This window comes from Barbus barbus, assembly GCF_936440315.1.
Source record: "Barbus barbus genome assembly, chromosome: 15".
Lineage (NCBI taxonomy): Eukaryota > Metazoa > Chordata > Actinopteri > Cypriniformes > Cyprinidae > Barbus > Barbus barbus.
The window spans coordinates 20,666,823-20,686,166 of NC_136743.1; the positions used below are offsets into that span (position 1 = coordinate 20,666,823).

The 19,344-nt window shown below is 39.1% G+C and overlaps 1 protein-coding gene across 1 annotated transcript; it reads right to left on the bottom strand.

Annotated features, from left to right (window-relative positions):
- Positions 1-148: 148 nt before the first annotated feature.
- On the bottom strand, positions 149-18,865 carry LOC306881086 (very-long-chain enoyl-CoA reductase-like; the record flags this gene model as incomplete). Its single annotated transcript, XM_079434992.1, has 13 exons — positions 149-276; positions 1,590-1,635; positions 1,851-1,939; positions 2,175-2,232; positions 8,700-8,743; positions 8,823-8,895; positions 9,332-9,437; positions 9,744-9,859; positions 9,972-10,075; positions 10,518-10,562; positions 10,951-11,002; positions 11,461-11,511; positions 18,728-18,865. 13 exons carry the CDS (start codon positions 18,863-18,865, stop codon positions 149-151), a joined length of 1,050 nt encoding a protein of 349 aa, XP_079291118.1.
- Between the last annotated feature and the right edge of the window lie 479 nt (positions 18,866-19,344).

Sequence of the window (19,344 nt, forward strand, 5' to 3'; positions counted from 1 at the left end):
TTCAGAGAGTACATCACAATCTTAATTGTGTCTGAATAAATCACAAGGTCTGACAGAGAAACAATAGACTCTTGCTGCTTATAATATGTTGTTTGGTGAGGCATCCAATGACAAAAGTGCATGTAGGTTCATCCTCCATCCAATCTATCTAGAAGAAGAGTGGAATGATGGCCGTTCTCAAGTCAGGATAGTCTTCGAATTGCTCAATGTAGGTTTTATGCTTTGCCCGTGCCCATATAGTCATCTGAATAAAACCCAAAAATGCAAAAACTCCCACTGCAGAAATATGAAAGATTCACAGTTTTATCAGGCAGGTGCAACAAAATATATACTCAATAAAATATAATGGTCAGAGACCACTGGTGGTGGTCTAACATAATGCAGAATATTAAATGTAACTCATTAATTTTGCATCAATGTATATTATGTTTTTAAACTTTAAATAACTTGTTTATTACTTCCCCAGATTTTTACTGTGGTCTTAGACATATAGGCTGTATCTGAAATTGCATAGGCCTACTCTCTAAATTAGTGAAGGCCAATTTCGAAGCTCTGCTTCATGAAGTTTCGAAACCTTTGTGAATCCTGTGGTTCAGAGCATGGAGCGCGTATCAAACTGCCAAAGTCAAGTGATTTCAGTAAACAAGGCTTTGTTACATCTCAACTGTTTTGAAATGTTTCGAAATTTCGATGGTTTGTCGTTGATCTCTGTGAGTTCATTGAGCTGGTTTTTACCCGATCTCGATATTATTTTTAATACAACAGTTGTGTAATTAAAAGGAAGAATAGTAGTTAGTCTCTTACTGGCCTGTTAAAGGAACACGCTACTATTTTTGAAAATAGGCTCATTTTCCAACTCCCCAAGAGTTAAACAGTTGAGTTTTACCATTTTCGAATCCATTCAGCCGATCTCCGGGTCTGGCGGTAGCACTTTTAGCGCAGCTTAGCATAGATCATTGAATCTGATCAGACCATCTCGCTCAAAAATTACCAAAGAGTTTCAATATTTTTCCTATTTAAAACTTGACTCCTCTGTATTACATCGTGTACTAAGACTGACGGAAAATGAAAAGATTCTAGGCCGATATGGTTAGGAACTACAGTATACTCTCATTCCGGCGTAATAATCAAGGAACTTTGCTGCCCTACCATGGGTGCAGCAGGCGCAATGATATTATGCAGCACCTGAAAATAGTCCCCAGCTATATTATAACTAGTTACCTAGCTGGGGACTATTTAGAAAAATATTGAAACTCTTTGGTCATTTTTGAGCGAGCTGCTAACGGTCTAATCAGATTCAAGGACCTGTGCTAAGCTACGCTAAAAGTGCTATCGCCAGACCCGGAGATGGGCTGAATGGATTCAAAAATGGTAAAACTCAACTGTTTAACTCTTGGGGAGTTGGAAAATGAGCCTATTTTCAAAAATAGTGACGTGTTCCTTTAAGGCAAGCTCTTCAAAAAAAAAAAAAAAAAAAAGTGCTGCTGTTTTTCGCTTACTATATGGTAGGCCCTAGGAAAGTATGCAATTTAAGATGCAGCCTTGGACTCTTTAGTGCTGTGGATGGTGTGTGATGGAATACTGTCTACCTGGAACACACTGTGTCATGAATGTGAAGCTGATCCATGATGCCACCTGGAAACACAGATTTACAAATTTACATCACTACACAAAACACAGACAATATTCCTCAAATTCTCAGGGATACTTCATTCAGAAACATTTCACATGCTGAGATACATGTGTTCTCCACAGGTGTGGACACAACCTCAGACATTCCAAATGTTTCATTTACTGTTTTTTTTTTTTTTTTTTGACATGAAACAGGTTATTTTGTAAACTTGACAAACCTCATATGTGTAGTTTGGGCAGGACACGAAGAAAAAGAGCCAAGTGAATGGATTATTTGTGGCATAAGGAATCTCTGTAGGCCTGGACCCTGTCAATGTGTTGAGAAGAGCATGCGGTTATGCGGTAATGGAAATATCTAATATAGTTAAGGAGAATGCATAGTCTCTGAAGGTATTAATGTGACAGATAATTTTACTTCGGACTCCCACACAGTCCTTTATGAAAGGAACAAATAAATGGTAATTAATCACAGTCACTAGGTTTCATTGTCTGCCTTGTTTACGCCCACGCAACTACAGAGATGAATCTTTATTAGGACTCACCATTAGAGCTGATTCGATTCAAAATCAGATGAACTGAGAAGTTTCCAAACTCACAGACCTGAATAAAATGAACAAAGAGATGACGAAGAAAACCAGCAATGAAAAATAAAAGCTACACTATGTAACATCTGGTCCTCTAGCGATTAAAAAATACAATAATGCGGAATAACATTATTATTGCTCGTTGAACCACTGCGAACATGGATTCAAGACATCTTAACAGAGTGGATGATCACATAAATAAGTTTTTTCTTGTTTGTTGTCACAATAAAAATTCAGCTGTCTGTGCTACTCACAGCCAGAGATTTCTTTACTGACGGGCACTTTCGAAACACACCTTTGTGTGTGTCAAAACTTTTGCAAACCATTTTTTGTCCAACTAAACCTCTGATTCAGAGTTCATATATAAACTTCCAAAGCTATGAGATTTTGTCTTAGTTAAGTCATTGTTTAGAAATGCTTTGAAATTTCAATTATTCACCATTGTGAACCCGTGAACTGATCTCAACGATTTTATTTTGGTTTTTAAATCAAAGACGTTACAGTTCCTAATGAAGCTTTAAATATATATTTAAAATATAATACTAAATACTTAACCTGTTTAATCTAATTTTTTTCCAGACATGAAAACGTCCAGATGATGTGTCATTAGTAACCCTTTGAAATAATCAAACTATTATTTTTTGGAAAAGTGTGTGAAAAATTGCGTTTTATGGTTAGTCACAATTGTGACCGGTGGGATAATGTGTATACTGAATTAACATATTTCTGCAGTCATCAGAATTTGTATATATCTCAGCCCAGCTGCTTTAAACTGTTTGATCGCATTCTAGGGTCACTATTATGCATAAAAAACCATATACAACACTGATATGAATACTGAGATAAAATACTAAATAATACAACCATCAACGTATTTCAAAATTGTTACTTTATTGTAACATATATCATACAATTGTTATATTAGTGCTACCAGTATTACAACATCAATATTGTAACTTATTTGTAACATTTGAAATTTTAATTCAGTGCAATATTTTGTCATTGCAACATTTTAGTGCAACCTTCACTAACAACTGCAGTTGGATTTATATGTATACCTAAATTCACTGTCATCCACCGGTCACTATTGTGACCATCAACATTTTTACTCATTCTATGACAACACTCAACAAAACATAATAATTGTGAATTCATATATTAATACTAGACACTTTAAAGATAATGTGGAACAAAAATCTTTGTAATATCTTCATGTTAACATAATTTACTAGCCTTTTGTTTTGGAGCTTTGATACAGCCATCATCTTCTCATGGTGCAAACCGGAAATAAACTGCTCTGGTCATGTGACAGTTTGCACTAACCATGTGAAACACTAGTTACGTATGTAACTGTGGTTCTGTGAATTCTGGATGACCGCCAGAGGCGGTGCTAAGCACTAGAGGATAATCGATGCGCCAGCTAGATAGGTCAAGAAAAAATAACAACAACAAAGTCACGTCATGACGTCAACCGAGATGCGAGGATATAAACCACAGCAGCTCGATGCCCAGCCTCGGAATGCTTTCTCGCGCATTCCAAATGACGAGGAACTCTGGCGGTCATCCGGAATTCACAGAACCACAGTTACATACGTAACTAGCGTTCGGTTTCATTCCTCCTGACCGCTAGAGGTGGTGCTAAGCACTAGAGGATGACACATACCAACACAGTCACGAGGAATGCCACCCACCTGCAAACATCAGGGATCTTCCAGAAGAACTGCAGAACTCACATCGTGGGAAGCAGCCACGTTCACCTTGTAGAACCATGCAAATGTACATGGAGTGGACCAGGTAGCAGCTGCACAGACTTCCGCCAAGGAAACTCCCCATAAGGCGGCCCAAGATGAAGAGACAGCTCTAGTAGAGTGACAAGTAACACCCACTGGTAAAAGCTGATTAGAATTATTATATGCTAGCTTTATCAACTCAACAATCCAATGTGACAATCTTTGCTTAGACAAGGGGGCGCCCTTGCGTACCTCACCATAACAGACAAATAACTGATCCGTCTGTCTAAAAGGAGCAGTAGACTTAACATAGCACCTCAAAGCCCTTACAGGACAGAGAAGATGAGACCTCCCCCCATCTGGCCGAAGAATGACCCCAGAATCCTCTGGTAACTAGCGTAAGCACGGCGCACTCACTGACAAGGCATGAAGCTCGCAAACGCGTTTAGCAGAAGCAATGGCTGACAGGAAAGATACCTTCAAGGACAACCACTTAATATCCACAACATCCAATGGTTCAAATTGCAGTGTGCAAAGAAATTCTAGAACAAGTGGCAAGTCCCAAACAGGAAAGGGAGTAGAACGAACAGGTTTTAAACATCTCGATCGCTTCAGAAAACTACATACAAGGTTGTGAGATGTGGGAGGACGCACCATCAACTGGGGCATGATAAGCAACATAAGCAACATAAACCTTTAAAGTAGAAGCCGCCTTGTTGTCATCTAACAGATGCTGCAAAAAACTCAACACTTTTGGAACAGTACAAAGAATTGGGTCAAATCCTTGATCCCCACACCAAGAGTAGAAAATCCTCCACCGAGCAGTGTAAAGCGGTCGAGTTGAAGGAGCCCTAGCGTTACCAATAGTGTTCAGTACTGCCGGCTCACAATCAGTTAACTGAGAAGTGGACCCACTGGCCAAACCCAAAGCTGAAGACAAGCTGGATCTGGGTGCCAAACACGGCCATTCAGCTGAGAAAGGAGGTCCCGTCAGATGGGAAGCTGCCACCGTTCGCCCCGGAACAGACTCAGAAGAAGAGGAAACCCTGTGTTTGGACAGGAATATTCGATGTAGGGTCTCCCATAGAAGTGGAAAAGGAGGGAACACGTACAATAGGCAGTTCGGCCGCTCGTGAGCTAATGCATCCCGTCCCAATGGGCTGGATGTCTCGGTCCTCGCGAACCACCAGCAGCAATGCGTGGTCAGCTCTGAGGCAAATAGATCGGCCTCTGCCCTGCCGGACTGTTGCCAAATCAGCAGCACCACATCCGGGTGAAGCCTACATTCGCCCGGAAGCAGTAGATCTCTGGACAGAGCATCTGCCACTTGATTGTCCAATCCTGGGAGATACATTGCCTTTAATGAAGCCAGTCAGCCCTGAGACCATCTGAGGATCTTGCGAGTTAGCTGTAAAGAAGAAAGAGACCTGGTGCCCCCTGGTGATTCAAATGAAAGACTGTCGATGTGTTGTCGGACCGGACAAGCACATGGCGGCCTAACAGATGTGGTAGGAAGCGTTGTAGTGCTAGATACACTGCTTTCAGTTCTAGAACGTTGATATGTTCTAAGGCCTCCTTTGCTGACCAGTGACCACCAATCCCCCTCTGGTTCCATGTTGCCCCCCATCCTGTTAGCGAAGCATCGGTTGTGATCACTTCTCGACGAGAAGGCACCACCCCTAGTGGCACTCCAGCCCTCAGAAACGTTACCCGTTTCCAGGGTTTCGTTATTCCTATGAAGGTTATGGTCTGCTCTGGAACCAGATTACTTTTTGTGTCGTTCACAGTAAGGCCCAGCTTCTGTGTGTGCTCCAGAACAATCGTCTAAATAGGGCAGAATCCTCATGCCTTTGGACCAAAGAGGAGACAGGGCTGCACTCATGCATTTCGTAAAAACACAAGGAGCCAGAGATAGCCCAAATGTCAGAACTCTGAACTGATAGACCTGACCCTGAAAGCTGAATCTTAGGAATTTCCTGTGGTGGAGAGCAATGGGAACATGGAAGTAAGTCTACACTCACAAACCAGTCTTCTTTCATCACAGATCGAAGAACGTCGACTGTGCGCAACATCCGAAAAGGGAGACGCTTCCAGAACACATTGAGGCGTCGCAGATCCAAAACTGGGCGAAAACCGCCATCTTTTGTTTGGAACGAGGAAATAAGTTGAGTAAAAACCGTCTCTTTGTTTGAGAAGGGGAACTTTCTCTATGGCTCCTTTCAACAACAGCGACAAATTTCCATGGAAAGGGCCGTTAATCTGGTTGAATCTTTGACGACTGTCGGAAGGATTCCTGAAAACCTTGGAGGCTGGCGTCGGAACTGCAGACTGTATCCCTTGTTCAGAGTCGTCAGATCCCAGGGGTCAGATGTTGAATTTTCCTAGTAATGTAGGTGTTCTGCAGTGAAACGGCCGACTGCCAGCCCAGGAACTTCAGGGTTTCGGGTTTCTTCATTTGGGGGGGGGGGGGGGGGGGGGGGGGCGCTGACGTGGCCCTCCTTGATGGAGGCGGGGAAAAGGCCCGCGTGACTGAGTCTCTTCAGCCACTCTATGTCGCTGTGGCGTTTGAAGTTGCAGATCGCTGTGGGGACGCAACCGCTGCTCCGAGCTTGAGTAGCGTGGGTGAGCCGGTGTCGATGGCTTCCTAAAAGAGGGAGCCCGTGGGGCCTGAGTTAACTGTCGAGTGGCCTCTGATAACTTCATTCTCTTTTCTAATAGTTCAGAAATGTTGGGGCCAAAGAGATGTCCCGGTACAATTGATAGTTCTCTCAATGTCTTCTTACAATCTTCAGACAATCTTGTCTGAGCAAGCCATACCTGGCGTCTTGCTGTTAAAAGGGTCGCCGACAGTGTCCCAAGTTCACGTGTTACATGACCCATAGTCAATAGGGCAGTCTGTAAAAACTGAGGCACAGAGGGATCAACATTTGCTGACTCCAATGTGGCGTTACAGGCAAGCAGTTGGCAAATGGTATTCTCTGCTCGGGTTATGTAGGCTACGGACTCATATGCTCTTTTCAGTAATGTGTCAGTATGACCACATTGAGCACTTTGGCAACGCACATTGCCTCTAAGCGCTTCGTCTGGTGATACCACTAAGGCTGCTACCCGCTGTTCAATTTCAGGTGCCCGACCCACCCCAATAGAATCAGCCTCAGCCATTGAGGCCAGAGTACGGGCTGACTTTGACCTCCTCCTAGGTGCATTGGAGCTTGTTAATTCACTGGAGAATTCAGTAACAAAATCCTTACATTGTGGCATGGTAAACGTAGTATCAGGATTTTGCCTGTAGAACACATTAGATTTAGCAGGCTGAACAGCTCTATCAAGACCTAAACGAGCCGTTGCCATCTTCAAAATTGAGAGAATGTCATCAGAAGAAGACTGGCCTGCATTAGATGAATGTACAGACCCACTGCTTGAACAACCAGCAGCAGACAGGCTGGAGAGAGCCTCCTGTGGGGGGCCAGGTTGCATGGCAGGATCCACCAACTCTTCATCAAGGAAATGTGAATTAGATGCACTCATGGAGAAAGCGTCTAAATCTATCATATCTGGAGGCTGGAAATCACTCTCTTTCACTGAAGTTTTGGTTGTTTTAAGTTTTAGTAGGTGCGATTGGTACCGGGGGTTGTAATGACTGGAGAAGGCGTTTTATCGCTGCCATCTCTGAAGAAAGAGAAGCAACAGTCTTCGATAGCGAATTTTCTGTTTTCGGTAAAGATTTCTTCTTGGTCGGCGTAGCACCAGCAACCGCTGATGTGTGACATTTTTGAGCGTGTCGTGGCGCTGTACACGGTTGTGCGAGGCTAGCAGACGAGCTAGGATCTAGCTCTGCAAGACGCAGCTGTCTTTCTGACAGCGGCAGCATGGCACAATACAAACACGGATCAGTCAATGCTTCTTTCAGATGCTGAATCCCTAAACATGATGGGCAGAGATCGTGTCCGTCATCGGGAAAAAGTGTGTTCGGGCACAGTTTACAACTCAGTGAAGAAACGGAGAAATGAGAGCTGTGATCCATGACTCCGTCAAACATGTCCTCGATAGCACGCACAAAAGAAAAACAGGCGTTGATAAAATCTTCGGACAGAACCGAAAGATTTAAGTGAGAGAATCACACGTGGATTATCAAAGCTGCCTTCGGATAGCACCGGAGGGCATACGAGAGCTTGCACGACGGTAAGCGGTGAAATCAATGATAAATAGGTCTAGCGGGGAATGCTACCTATGTGCGGTCGAAACCAGCTACCGGATAGTACCGTGAAGCACAGGGTTTCGCCGACACAATGATTAAATGCAAAAATGTGTACTCACGTAATGAAGAAGACAATCCAGAAAACATCCGTCTTCATGATAGTGCAGAGCACGCTGTCACAGCTTGGGAGGGCGAATCCTTGCGACTCAGGTAAGCTGCACGGGACAAAGCTAAACCAACGACCTATCAAAAGCAAGAAAGCGAAAGAGGCTGGGCATCGAGCTGGTGTGGTTTATATCCTCGCATCTCGGTCGACGTCATGACGTGACTTTGTTGTTATTCTTTCTCGACCTATCTAGCTGGAGCAGCGATTATCCTCTAGTGCTTAGCAGCGCCTCTGGCGGTCAGGAGGAATGAAGCAGAACTGCACATATGTAACTGAGACCCTTTATTTTTTATTTTTTCCATATTTGCAGGAAATGCACTAAAACATCAGTCAGTAAGATGTTTAGAGCTTTATAAATGAAAACCTTCTTTACATTTTGACATACATACCAAAAACATTGCCAGTGCAGAGTAGATTTGAAGTCTCCCATATGCTAAAGAAACAGAAGTTAAAATCAGATGTTAATATGAGGCTCACAAACTAATGTAATGTGTGACATAATGAGCACTTACTTGGTGGGGTGTAGAGCGGATGGTTGATGTAATACGCCTGCCATGCTGCAAATCCCCAGTAATACAGACAGAGCTACAGAATCACAGTTTTCATTCATATAAGGATCGTGTCTGATATAACAAATAGTCACTGCTCAAAGAATAATTCCTTAGCTTTATATCAAACGCAAACCTCAATTGTATACTTTAGCTATGTTTAGCTCCATTTAAGCTCGCTCATATGCATGATTAGAATTCACATGTGCAGGCAATATTTTGAACGACTCTTCCATATGGTGAAAGCATATGTATTCTGAGTGTGTTGAAAGATACTGGAGGGGTATAATTTAAACCAGCAAGAGGACGCTTAATGGAAAGCAGCCAAATATTCCCCCCCAAAGCTCCTCAACGTTTCACTGACACCACTGAACTAAAGCCAATGTCATAAGCACTTCAGATACATTAGCTAATGTGCCAAAACAGGAAATACTGTGACAATTTCGTATGACAAACTACAGACATAGACATACCAGCATGATGGTGCGTAAAGGTAACGTTCCGTCAGAAAAGCGATGGATAAAAATAGTTTCCACAAGCCTCTTAATGTAATGAAGAGAGTGGCACCAGCTAGCCAGCCTGTATCAGCAGGGTCAAATGTAAACCACAAACAGTTTGCCACACCTTTGGAACATTATTCAATATTAATTTCACACTGAAAAAAAATGAGCAACATTTTTTTAAACTTAAAAATGTTATTCATGCAGTAACATCTAAAGTCCAAAATACTGTTTAACACCACTGAACCAATCGAAATACATTAGGTTACGCCAACAAAACTGAATGCAATAGTTTGATCAGGTCTTTAAGAAATATAATGATTATATTAATGTTAAATATTCTGTCCATAAATCATCTAAATAAGGTTTTTCACTCTGAACTCACTTGACAACTTTAAATGGACTTCGGGTGAAGTCATACTCGTGATTGTAGATGTATGGGAGCCGATAGTAGAACAGCAGGTAAATGAAAAGCGACCCGAGACACTCTGCCAAAAACACCTGCAATCAGCCCCCAATAAAAACACAATTACTGTCATAAACACAATTACTGTCGTACTCACTATATGAGATGCTGTTATCTAAATGAACATGTATGAGATGCTTTCTTTACCATAGTCCAGCCTAACTGTGGGCCGAGGTCCTGGAAGAACATCGTTGCGGTCGTGCCAACCGGTAGATCCTCCAGCACATCATCATCACTGAGGGCCTTTCCCTCTGAGAATCAAGCAGCTCAGTCATAATATCAAGACATAGCAAAAGAAATGCACCTCAGTTCAAATATTATAAATTATTTTTTAAAAATAATCCAAAATAAACAACTTTTCTTGTTGTTATTGTTAACTAGCTGAAGTTTTCTCACTTATGTCTTCTCCCGTGTGAAATGATGCCTGACATCTGTCAGGAGAAGTGCAGACATGCACATATGCACCACAGCTGTTACACATCTAAGATTGCAAAAGCATCTGGCTACTGTACTAGGCTTTAATTCATCTAGATGTTTTATTTTACCATCTACTTTGAAGGTTTGGTGGACATTTTTGAATAAACATATTAGAACTTGCAATGCAATACACAGGATGTCCTAAAGAATAAAAAAAAAAAATACATATTATATTTATATAATATCGATAAAATATTGATGGATGGGAAAGTTTACCTGGATGTAGCTTTAGTGCCTGTCTTGATGGATAAAACTTGGGGTCTGCAGGGATTTTAAGAATTGTAATCTTTACAAAAACTTCACGGCAATTCGTACATATTTTATGAGGTGGCTAATTTGTACGCATTCGTACAACCTCACTCGTACAATTCATACGATTTTTGATAAATCATACATATTTTACGAGTTACACAATTCGTATAAATTTGTACGAATGACCTACACCTAACCCCACCCCTAAACCTAGCCGTCACTGGGGTCTAGACAAATCGTACAAAATCGTACGAGTCAGGTCGTACGAATTCGTATAAATTAGCCACTTTGTAAAATACGTACTACTTGGTCATGAGATAGCATTGTTTTTACAGATGTAAGTTTCACAGCTTGAATAAGCATATAATTTAGTCTTTTATTATGCAAAAACACTTACAAATTTTGTGCAACAATGTCTTGATCTCTGCGATGGTGGCGTTGGGCTCCACCTGAGAAAGTTTAAGAATTTTTCTCAGCTGTAATCAATTTACTCATGATTTCTGACCCAATGCCAGCGCTGTTATCATTAACAAAAGCTAAAACTAAAACTATTAAAAACATTTTGTTAATTTAAATAAAAACTGAAATAAATTAAAATAATGAAAATGTATATAAATGTAAACATGAATATGAATAAAAAATATTTTATATCAGTTAGTTGTCCAATTTGAAAGTACTAAAATGTCAAACTGAAGTCAAAATCACTAAAAACTAAATAAAAATATATTTTAAAAACAAACTCTATTAAAAATGACAAAACATCAGAATCACTAAATATAAAATTTAAATTAAATTAGAAAATAAGATAATAAATTATAAGATAATATGATATAATAATAAATTGTAAAATATGATTAAATGCCATAATAGTATGTTAATTAAAATAAAATAACACTGCAAAATGCACCTTATCCAGGTAGCAGAGTTGTGTCTTGCTCTTGGGGTCCAGGATCTCCACCTCAAAAAAGACATAATTCTTATTCTCGCTAACACCAGCTTTCAGGCCGTGCTCACATCTGGCCTTTATGAACTGAGCTACGGTGAAGAGACTCCTTAAATCCATGATGCCTGCTGAGGGCTGTATGTGAGCCCTGGTTTTGCTGGTTGGAGTACAGATGCGATCAGACCCTTAGAGGCACATGCTAAGCGATGGAATGCGTATGATGACCTCACAGGGATATCGAGTTGAGTATCACAGCCAGATTATTTGTTGACATAGCTACATAATTTTGCTCAGGTTACAACAATTTGAGATTTCAAACACTGTCAAGCTTGCATGACTTTTCATTTCCAAAAAGCAGGGCCTGTTGTACTTTATTTGGAATATTTGTGATCTGTGGTTGCAGAAATATGTCTGTCATGCACATGCACACGGATGTACACCGGTGAAGAGACGTGAGGGGCATGTGCATTTGGAGCTGCAGGCTGGTCTATATTTGTCTCTGACGGCGAGGGGCAATTTATGAGCCCCGCTGCACCCTGCCTCACAGACCTCTGAACCCCAATAACACTGTCAACTATCATTTCATCAAGTGCTTTGAGTTTAATCCTTCTGGTAAGGGGAGACGGCCCCCCATCATGCTTTAACTGCATCCAGTCTTTTATTGATATTTTAGCCCTGATTACCAGCTTAAAGTATGAAGAAAGGAAGAGCAGTGCACTGTTGAGATATCAGCAGTGGTGTGCGGTGGTGTTTTAAAATGAGGAGGCAGTTATATATATATATATATATATATATATATATATAAATTCATGTCCCTGATACACTAATGTTTACACTAAGTGCAAATAGCTAGATTCTATTTACATCTAGCAGGGTTTTCTGCTATTTATTCTACTTTTTGCAAATAGTGGCAATCATCTGCACCTCAGTATTGTAGTACATTATAAAACAGTATGCAATAATAACATATTGAGTGTAAATTATCATTTTAATTCAAATTATTAAATGGATGCTGCCTTATTGGGACAATAAATCCCTCCCTACACTTATCCTACCCCTACCCGATACTTTAAATTCAACTTTTAGATTATTTCCTTCATTATTATTGAAAATACATGCCTTTCCGACGTGATATCTGATTTGAAAAGGTAGGAAAAAAAGTTTGGCAAAACACGGATTCGAACCCGTGTCGATCGTGTTAAAAATGACTTCACCACGTACTTCACCGTCTGCACCACTAGAGCCAGGGCCGGATTATCCACTGGGCATTATGGGCACGGGCCCAGGGGCCCATGCGCACTTGGGGCCCAAGTGAGGGGAAGAAAAAAAAATGGAGTGTCTTTAGTTAAGTGCAAATAGCATGCTTGCTGGCAAACACTGTTTACAGTATGTATTTATGGACAATGTATGTATTGTGTATGTTTGTGTGAGTGTATTTTTATTTAAATCACCATCACACCACTGCGCACAGACGCCAGAGTTGAACTTCGCTCAAATTTCAAAGGTAGACTTTAAACAAATGCATGATAGAAATGTTTGCACTGAACTATGTTCTTAGGGTTTCCACGGGTCCTTAAAAAGTCTTTAGTTTAATTGTTTAAATTTAAGGCCATGAAAACTCTTAAATAGTACAAAAGTCTTAATTATTAGAGGTCCTAAATTTGGGAACGGAAAGACAAGAATTGCTATATAGATTAATAATGCGATTGAATTTAAAAAGGCTAGGATTTCACTGAATAAATATGAGCGCTGTACGTTTCAAAGTCAGGAGCTGTGCTGTTTTGTGCTCTGCTGTTACCGGGGAAACCACTATATTTCTACTGTTCTGAAAGCGAAACCTGCTGGCAGAGAACAAATTGTCATTTTCAATAAGCCCATCTGCTATTTTTGCTATATATTTTTAAATGTGAACCGGTGGATCAACAAGAATCTAATGCATTATAAAAATTTAAACAATTAAGTCACTAAGATATATGTTATTTAATATTTTAATAATTGATTGATAATAATTTTTTAATTAATATAATAATTGATACTTTTGACTCATCCCTTTTCTTAAAAATAGTTTAAAGGCTGAAATTGAAGTGCAGGTCTTAAAAAGGTCTTTAAAGGTCATTCACCCTAAAAAATATCTGGTTATATTATGGTACCATTTGGAATATTCTTTTTTTTTTTTTTTTTTCTGAGTAAGCCCTTTTTAACTGTAGGCCTACTCTTAGGTTATTTTGAGAATGTTCTGTAGGCCACTAACAAAAAATGGGACCTCTGTAAATGAGTTTTTTGCAGTTTTACAGCAGTTTTACAGTGCAAGTGAGATTGGCTTGTTGGGGTAATATTGCTGTCAACTGACAACAAAGTTTCCCTTCTGAATTAGCATAACTGCACAAGTTTTATAGTAAATGAAATCTTTAAAAACAAATTACTTAAATTATACTTTAATTTCTTTCAATAAAAAGGAAGTTGAGTAAGACGGTGTAAAAGGATTAGTAATTTGGACCCTTGGTATAAAAGAGAAAAAACGCTGGCCTCATTATCAAAGTTGCCCATCCCTGCTGTACACTCTATGGGCCTCATTCATGAAACATGAGAAGAAAGAATTATTGTGTAAATCGTTCATAAAGCTGTTCTGACGTGAACTTTTGAATTTATGAACATGTTTGTATTTTCTAAATGTTAGTTAGTACTATTTACACTTATTGCAAAGATTACTGCTGGTCCAGGAAAGCATTATTGCAATTATGTGATGTAAATCCTGTATGATGGCGGATGTGTACAGGTGATCATAGGCTATGTCCGTGTAAATCCTGTATAAGATAGAGGTGTTTCCAATAAAGTACACTATATTTTAGACATTGTGCCCAGGATCCTCTGGATTCTTAATCCGGGCCTGACTAGAGCTGTTATAAAATGATAGTCTTAGCGGAGTTAGTGTAAAGAACCTCTGCCACAAGGCGGCCTATATGCACTTGTAAACAGAATTATTATTTATGAACTGATGTTCAACTGTTCTTTTTAAGTCGGGTCATCGTCATAAAAGCCCTGTCACAAATATTGTCACAAGCACGAAGATACATCTTTCGTTTCATCAAGCTGAATGCTCACTAAAAACTGACACAGTCATCATGTTTTCAAGCCATTTCATGTTTCATTTTGACGTGGCACAAAGCAGTGATATCTAAGCGGGACAGTTGCTTACATTCAGTGCTTGAAGTGGAAAAAAAGAAGTGTCGGTACTCACCCCCCCCCCCATCCCCCCATTTATTTATTTATTTATATTAAATAAATAAGTACTTTTTAATAATTCATAATGCAAGTATAGTGCCACAATCAATCAATCAATAATTAAATAAAAGTTTTCAATACAAATTAGCACAAGTCAAGCTGCAATACCAAACAGGACCACAGGGAGACGCCAAAGACCACTAAATCTCCTGCCTTTAATATACGGATCCATTCAGAATCACTAAATCTCTGACCACCGCATAATCAGCGTTCATTATAAAACACACTTGCTTTTAAGCCAAATACACACTGAAAAGAATAATTTTACTGACATCTGGACGTAATTCATTATTCTCTCCGTAATCGCTGATTAAATCGGCCGTGTTTTCTCTGCATTAGCGCTGTTTTGAGTTTACTGTTTGAATTCATTCACTGGATCCCTGGACTTTCCAGGAGTTTACGGTTTAAAATGATGTGATTGCTAAAGCCTGCTTCTTTTCATTTTAAGATATGATTTTCGTTATAAAGTACTGATTCAAATTAGTAATCAATAATTAATTATTATTATACTCCTCCGTGCGTCACCCCTGACATGCTCTCGCGCACCACACAATGAAGTAGACCGACTCTTGCTTCATTCACGTGATTGGTCGAGATGAGAGGTGATCCCGTCTGGGTAGTGTGATTTACATAGTTTCTATATAATTTCTAATTTCTACTCCGCAACATGTCAGAAGTGCCGGAACGCACAATAAAGTTCAGGTACTCTAAAGGCTAATATATATATATATATATATATATATATTGCCTCCTCTCATGTGACTTTCCCCCATTCATCTCAATGAGCCTCCAGAAAAGTCACCCCACGCTTTAGGGTCTCTGTAGAAAGTCTATGGACCGAAGGGAGGCAAGCCTCTGCTGTAACTTTACCTGCGGGTGTCGCTGTTGTACAGTGTTATTTTATAAAAACGAGTGACTTTTAATATCATATTTAGTCATATTTGCGCTGTTTTATTTTTGTAATATCGATTATTTTCTAATCCGATTTTGAGGAGAGGAGCCCTCTGTTCTGCCCTCTGCCTCCCTTGCCTCCTTGGAGGAAATGCCCCTGAGCTCTACTATGAAAGAGTACAGTAGATGTGACCACACGGAAACAGAGGCATTCTCTCAAAACCTCTTATTCTTATCAAATACAAATTAAGTTCTTGATTAATAATAATAATAATAATAAACTGCATTTTAAACAAATAATTCATGGTTCATTTTTTATTATTTATTTTTTTATTTATTAACAGTTACTATCACCCAACACCACTGAACATGTTTACGAACAATGCCAATATGGATTATAGTTTGTTTTGTATATTTTAGTTTGAAAATTGATATGCACTAATAAGTTCTGCCACAATAACTAAATAATCTACAACAACACAACATACAGGTCCTTCTCAAAAAATTAGCATATTGTGATAAAGTTCATTATTTTCTGTAATGTACTGATAAACATTAGACTTTCATGTATTTTAGATTCATTACAACACAACTGAAGTAGTTCAAGCCTTTTATTGTTTTAATATTGATGATTTTGGCATACAGCTCATGAAAACCCAAAATTCCTATCTCAAAAAATTAGCATATTTCATCCGACCAATAAAAGAATGGCCATTATGTTCAGTTATGCACTCAATACTTGGTCGGGAATCCTTTTGCAGAAATGACTGCTTCAATGTGGCGTGGCATGGAGGCAATCAGCCTGTGGCACTGCTGAGGTGTTATGGAGGCCCAGGATGCTTCGATAGCGGCCTTAAGCTCATCCAGAGTGTTGGGTCTTGCGTCTCTCAACTTTCTCTTCACAATATCCCACAGATTCTCTATGGGGTTCAGGTCAGGAGAGTTGGCAGGCCAATTGAGCACAGTAATACCATGGTCAGTAAACCATTTACCAGTGGTTTTGGCACTGTGAGCAGGTGCCAGGTCGTGCTGAAAAATGAAATAATCTCCATAAAGCTTTTCAGCAGATGGAAGCATGAAGTGCTCCAAAATCTCCTGATAGCTAGCCGCATTGACCCTGCCCTTGATAAAACACAGTGGACCAACACCAGCATCACTGACTGTGGGTACTTGACACTGGACTTCAGGCATTTTGGCATTTCCCTCTCCCCAGTCTTCCTCCAGACTCTAGCACCTTGATTTCCGAATGACATGCAAAATTTGCTTTCATCCAAAAAAAGTACTTTGGACCACTGAGCAACAGTCCAGTGCTGCTTCTCTGTTCAAAAGTGGCTTGACCTGGGGAATGCGGCACCTGCAGCCCATTTCCTGCACACGCCTGTACACGGTGGCTCTGGATGTTTCTACTCCAGACTCAGTCCACTGCTTCCGCACGTCCCCCAAGGTCTGGAATCGGTCCTTCTCCACAATCTTCCTCAGGGTCCGGTCACCTCTTCTCGTTGTGCTGCGTTTTCTGCCACACTTTTTCCTTCCCACAGACTTCCCACTGAGGTGCCTTGATACAGCACTCTGGGAACAGCCTATTCGTTCAGAAATTTCTTTCTGTGTCTTACCCTCTTGCTTGAGGGTGTCAATGATGGCCTTCTGGACAGCAGTCAGGTCGGCAGTCTTACCCATGATTGCGGTTTTGAGTAATGAACCAGGCTGGGAGTTTTTAAAAGCCTCAGGAATCTTTTGCAGGTGTAGTTGATTCAGATGATTAGGTTAATAGCTCGTTTAGAGAACCTTTTCATGATATGCTAATTTTTTGAGATAGGAATTTTGGGCTGTTTTGAGTTTTCATGAGCTGTATGCCAAAATCATCAATATTAAAACAATAAAAGGCTTGAACTACTTCAGTTGTGTTGTAATGAATCTAAAATATATGAAAGTCTGTTGTTTATCAGTACATTACAGAAAATAATGAACTTTATCACAATATGCTAATTTTTTGAGAAGGACCTGTATAATAATAATAATAAATAATAATAATAATAATTTGGTTTACATCTCAAGAATTTCTTGAACATCTCACTTCAGCATGAATGGCTTTTTAAAGGCAAATAATTGATGCAAACAATATATATATTTCTAAAATATTTTAAATATATTCTTAAAGTTTTTAAAGTTTTTAGCACAGTAACCAAACTTTGCAAATGTGGCAAGGCTAGTAAAATGCATATTTTGCACAAAAAAATAAAATAAAATTATATATATATATATATATATATATATATTAGATTTAGTTTTTAAAGGGATATAACTTTTAATTAAATGTACTTTTGTACACAGCTCCATTATTAAAATTAATTACGTGCTATTTAATTTAACACTTCAGCATGAATGGCTGGAAAAAGCCAAATAATTTATATAAACAATACATTAAAATATTTAAAAACTATTCTTAAATACAAAAAAACATGTTTTTCCCTTTTTAATTGATATATAATGTTCTTATTAACAATCAAAATGCATTTGGGTCAATTTTGCCCTTTTAGAAAAATGTATTATTATTATTATTAATGCATTGTTTTTAGTACAGGAACCAAACTTTGCAAATGTGGCAAGATTAGTAAAATGCATATTTTGCCTAATTTATTTTTATTAGATTTTTTTTTTTAAGAGATATAACCTTTTTAAAGTTACACAGCTCCATTGTTACAGTATTTAATTATTATTTAATTTAACACCTTATTTAATGGTATTGTTATGTACTATTCTTTAGAAGTCATGAATTAGTAGTACCTGATAGGGTTATGGTTAGAACCAATAACATAATTGTATAACCATAACCAGAAAATTGTCTATATAAGTAAATATAGGTAATAGTTTATCTTCAGCTAAAGCTATTAAGTAATGAACTCAGTATTCTGTTAATTCTATCACAGAGACACACGACACAAAAACAGTTCACTAACTCATCCATTGCATTCAGATATTTTAGCTCTTCTATTTAAAACAGAACATCTGTGGGATAAAAAAAAAATAAATAATGCCAAAATTGAATTCAATTAATTACCTCGAAATAGGCGACTCTATTAATGACTCCATGTCTCCTCCAGTCCTCCAGATGAAATCCATGCCACACAATCGCCTCCCAGCCTCTTAAAGAATCAATGTTTTCATCCAGCATGTCCATATGAGCAGAAGAGGCCATAATTCCTCATATGTAACCCTGCCTTGCCTTTGTTGAATGAGATATTATCAGCCCACTAAATATCTCCTGCTGAATCCTAAGGAGAATGTCAAATTGAGATAACTGCTCTCCACTGCTGGAAATTAATTGACAGTTGTCTCCAGTGATCAATACAGTAGATAATTAGCCATAGAATCAGGCATACATCAAGAGGTGCTGAGGAGGAAACAACTGTGCTAATTAAACTGACTGACTGAACAGTGAAGCACAGAGTAAATGCTGTTGTAATTGGAAGTAGTGGCTAAGATTCTTTCATAATGAACAATGAGTTCATTTTACAGACAACAAAGTGTTTTTGTTAGACCATTTTTCTAACTTTCAAAAAAAAAAAAAAGCGCGAGAGATAAGTCTGATGATGGTCCTCATAATTTTATTTCATTTTTAGCCGCTAGGAGGCAGCACTCGCTCTCGCTGTAGATCACACAAGAGCTTGTGCTTCT